The sequence below is a fragment of the Nerophis lumbriciformis genome, linkage group LG02 (genome assembly GCF_033978685.3).
Source record: "Nerophis lumbriciformis linkage group LG02, RoL_Nlum_v2.1, whole genome shotgun sequence".
In the NCBI taxonomy this organism is placed as follows: Eukaryota; Metazoa; Chordata; class Actinopteri; order Syngnathiformes; family Syngnathidae; genus Nerophis; species Nerophis lumbriciformis.
The window spans coordinates 4,269,835-4,275,000 of NC_084549.2; the positions used below are offsets into that span (position 1 = coordinate 4,269,835).

General features: G+C 33.2%; 1 protein-coding gene across 2 annotated transcripts in view; it reads right to left on the reverse strand.

Moving 5' to 3' along the window:
* Positions 1-1,238: 1,238 nt before the first annotated feature.
* Positions 1,239-5,166, reverse strand: part of eef1akmt2 (EEF1A lysine methyltransferase 2) — a 20,146-nt gene continuing 16,218 nt past the window's right edge. For both annotated transcript variants that reach the window (XM_061932051.1, XM_061932140.1), the window contains exon 6: positions 1,239-1,364. In XM_061932051.1, coding sequence (XP_061788035.1) covers positions 1,267-1,364 — 98 coding nt within the window. In that variant the 3' untranslated portion in view covers positions 1,239-1,266. The remainder of the gene's footprint in view (positions 1,365-5,166) is intronic.

The following is a 5,166-nucleotide window of genomic DNA, read 5'->3' on the forward strand; positions in this document are numbered from 1 at the left end:
ACATGTTATTATGAATGTTACTACATGACATATATACTTACATCATGTATATATTACATGTTATTATGAATGTTACTACATGACATATATACTTACATCATGTATATATTACATGTTATTATGAATGTTACTACATGACATATATACTTACATCATGTATGTATTACATGTTATTATGAATGTTACTACATGATGTATATACTTACATCATGTATATATTGCATGTTATTATGAATGTTACTACATGACATATATACTTACATCATGTATATATTACATGTTATTATGAATGTTACTACACGACATATATACTTACATCATGTATATATTACATGTTATTATGAATGTTACTAGATACTACATATATATATGTACATCATGTATATATTACATGTTATTATGAATGTTACTAGATACTACATATATACTTACATCATGTATATATTACATGTTATTATGAGTGTTACTACATGACATATATACTTACATACTTAATAATAATCGGAATTTTGCTGGGCAAAATTATGACAAGTCATAATTGTACTCAAAAAATTTCACTATTTTACAAGAATTACCAAAAAATTGGCAGTATTGTGATACCATTTTATAAGAAAACTTAAAATTGTTTGCAATATAACAATAATCGGAATTTTACTTTGCAAAATTATGACAAAAGTCACAATTGTACTAAAAAAAATGGCAATATTGTGATAAAAGTCAGAATTTCACATGACAAATGTTACCATTTCATAAGAAAACTTTAAAAAGTTTGCAATATAATAATAATCGGGATTTTGCTGGGCAAAATGATAACAAAAGTCATAATTGTACGCAAAAAAATGTCACTATTTTACAAGAACGACAAAAAATTTGGCAATATTGTGATACAAGTCAGAATCTTATATGACAAATGTCACCATTTTGCATTTAAAAGTAATAATTTCGAGAGAAAAATATTGCAATATTGAAAGAAACAGAAAGAATATGAGAAATTGTCCCCAATTGTTTGTTAAGTACATAACTCCACGTGTGTTCATTCATAGTTTTGATGTGACTATCTACAATGTAAATAGTCATGAAAATAAAGTATTGAATGAGAAGGTGTGTCATGTACTGTATGTGGAATGTCTTGCATAAGGATTGTGAATGATAGGGGGAAAAAAATGTAAGTGTAGTTTAAGGCCTTAATTTTCGTAATATCAAATGACTTTTAATGCTTTTTAAAGATTCGCAGAAGACAAAAAAAGATTAATTTATTTCAAAATATCAACGTACACGCTTGAAGACCAATGCAGTCACACTGTTGCCCTTCTTGCCTCCAAACTGGAAAGTGGGTGTGGGTAACTCTTGTACGAATTCAAATCCTGTGAGACAAGGTGGAGGGGGGAAAAAAACAAGTCGTTTGTTAAATGTGTGTAGGGTCAACAAAAGGCCTGAGTAAACACTTCAATAGCCCAATGACGTCTTCAAGCCTCCTCACAACCGCCTGCAGGCTCTCCCGTCCAATTACACTGACGGCTAACGGGCCACTTGCCAGAAAAGACAAAAAGGTCAGACAGTTGTGGCCTGGAGCCTAACAGCCCCGCCAGGTAACCGCCATGTAAAGATCCGTGTGCTGACTGCTGGTCTGAATGTAAATGTTTACCTTTCAGCGCCAGAAGCCACGCAATGATGTCATTTTTAAACATATTCTGCTGTTTTGGCAACTGCATGCACACGCAAACTTGAAATGCAGGGCCGTAGACAACCACAATGGATCCCTCCTGGCATCAGCAAAGCATAGTGGTTAGAGTGCCCGCCCTGAGATGGGTAGGTTGTGAGTTCAAACCCCGGCCGAGTCATACCAAAGACTGTAAAAATGGGAGCCATTACCTCCCTGCTTGGCACTCAGCATCAAGGGTTGGAATTGGGGGTTAAATCACCAAAAATGATTCCCGGGCGCGGCCACTACTGCTGCTCACTGCTCCCCTCACCTCCCAGGGGGTGAACAAGGGTGATGGGTCAAATGCAGAGAATAATTTCGCCACACCTAGTGTGTGTGTGTGACAATCATTGCTACTTTAACTTAATAAAGTGTAGAAGTAGAAGGAACAACAATGAAAGATAGTAAAAAGGTGGCTGATCACTGTGATGTAAATAACATCCCAGCAGGCCCAAGACACAACGTTGATTATACGTACATGTCCTTTAAAACTGACTTCTAGGCAACGACGCAAAATAGTCGTATTAGTAAATTGAGACAACGTTGATGTCTGACGTGGGATCCACGTTGTTGGTTGGGAAATAACCAAATTTCAATGGTCAAATCAACGTCACAACCTGGTTGTCAAAAAGCATGTTGTTTCAATGTTTGTGTTGTAGAATATTGTCAAAAAGCATGTTGTTTCAATGTTGTATTTGTGTTGTAGAATATTGGTTGGAAAATGACCAAATTTCAACGGTCAAACCAACGTAAGAACCCAACATTGATTAAACATCGTCAAAAAGCATGTTGTTTCAATGTTGTATTTGTGTTGTAGAATATTGGTTGGAAAATGACCAAATTTCAACGGTCAATTCAACGTCAGAACCCAACATTGATTAAACGTTGTCAATAAGTATGTTGTTTCAATGTTGTATTTGTCTTGTAGAATATTGTCAAAAAGCATGTTGTTTCAATGTTTGTGTTGTAGAATATTGGTTGGAAAATGACCAAATTTCAGTGGTCAAATCAACGTCACAACCTGACATTGATTAAACGTTGTCAAAAAGCATGTTGTTTCAACGTTGTATTTGTGTTGTAGAATATTGGTTGGAAAAATGACCAAATTTCAACGGTCAAACCAACGTAAGAACCCAACATTGATTAAACGTCGTCAAAAAGCATGTTGTTTCAATGTTGTATTTGTGTTGTAGAATATTGTCAAAAAGCATGTTGTTTCAATGTTTGTGTTGTAGAATATTGGTTGGAAAATGACCAAATTTCAGTGGTCAAATCAACGTCACAACCTGACATTGATTAAACGTTGTCAAAAAGCATGTTGTTTCAACGTTGTATTTGTGTTGTAGAATATTGGTTGGAAAAATGACCAAATTTCAACGGTCAAACCAACGTAAGAACCCAACATTGATTAAACGTCGTCAAAAAGCATGTTGTTTCAATGTTGTATTTGTGTTGTAGAATATTGTCAAAAAGCATGTTGTTTCAATGTTTGTGTTGTAGAATATTGGTTGGAAAATGACCAAATTTCAGTGATCAAATCAACGTCACAACCCAACATTGATTAAACGTTGTCAAAAAGCATGTTGTTTCAACGTTGTATTTGTGTTGTAGAATATTGGTTGGGAAATTATTCAAATTCAATGTTAAAATCAACGTCAGAACCCAACATTGATTAAACGTTGTCAATAAGTATGTTGTTTCAACGTTGAATTTGTGTTGTAGAATATTGTCAAAAAGCATGTTGTTTCAATGTTTGTGTTGTAGAATATTGGTTGGAAAATGACCAAATTTCAGTGGTCAAATCAACGTCACAACCTGACATTGATTAAAGGTTGTCAAAAAGCATGTTGTTTCAACGTTGTATTTGTGTTGTAGAATATTGTTTGGAAAAATGACCAAATTTCAACGGTCAAACCAACGTAAGAACCCAACATTGATTAAACGTCGTCAAAAAGCATGTTGTTTCAATGTTGTATTAGTGTTGTAGAATATTGGTTGGAAAAATGACCAAATTTCAACGGTCAAACCAACGTAAGAACCCAACATTGATTAAACGTCGTCAAAAAGCATGTTGTTTCAACGTTGTATTTGTGTTGTAGAATATTGGTTGGGAAACGACCGAATGTGCCATGGTCAATTCAACGTCAGAACCCAACATTGATTAAACGTTGTCAATAAGTATGTTGTTTCAATGTTGTATTTGTGTTGTAGAATATTGTCAAAAAGCATGTTGTTCAATGTTTGTGTTGTAGAATATTGGTTGGAAAATGACCAAATTTCAGTGGTCAAATCAACGTCACAACCTGACATTGATTAAACGTCGTCAAAAAGCATGTTGTTTCAACGTTGTATTTGTCTTGTAGAATATTGGTTGGGAAATGACTCAAATCCAATGTTAAAATCAACGTCAGAACCCAACATTGATTAAACGTTGTCAAAAAGTATGTTGTTTCAATGTTGTATTTGTGTTGTAGAATATTGGTTGGGAAATGACCAAATTTCAATGGTCAAATCAACGTCACAACCCAACATTGATTAAAAGTCATCAAAAAGCATGTTGTTTCAATGTTGTATTTGTGTTGTAGAATATTGGTTGGGAAATGACCAAATTCAATGGTCAAATCAACGTCACAACCTGACATTGATTACCGTATTTTCCGCACTATAAGGCGCACCTAAAAACCTCCAATTTTCTCAAAAGCCGACAGTGCGCCTTATAATCCGGTGCGCCTTATATATGGACCAATATTGAGCCACAACAGGTCTCGCAACCCCAGCCTCTACTGTAGCGTCTATTGCAGGGGTGCTCACACTTTTTCTGCAGGCGAGCTACTTTTCAATTGATCAAGTCGTGGGGATCTACCTCATTCATATATATAATTTATATTTACTTATTTATGAAATATATGTTTTTGTTAACAAATTAAAGGTGTTTAATGATAATACAAGTATGTTTAACACATATAGTTAATATTGTTAAAAAGTTAAAGGTGTTTAAAGATAATACAAGCATGTTTAACACATATAGTTAATATTGTTAATAAATTAAAGGTGTTTAATGATAATACAATAATGTTTAATACATATAGTTAATATTGTTAACAACTTAAAGGTGTTTAAAGATAATGCAAGCATGTTTAACACATATAGTTAATATTGTTAATAAATTAAAGGTGTTTAATGATAATACAAGAATGTTTAATACATATAGTTAATATTGTTAACAACTTAAAGGTGTTTAAAGATAATACAAGCATGTTTAACACATATAGTTAATATTGTTAACAAGTTAAAGGTGTTTAAAGATAATACAAGCATGTTTAACACATATAGTTAATATTGTTAACAAGTTAAAGGTGTTTAAAGATAATACAAGCATGTTTAACACATATAGTTAATATTGTTAACAAGTTAAAGGTGTTTAAAGATAATACAAGCATGTTTAACACATATAGTTAATATTG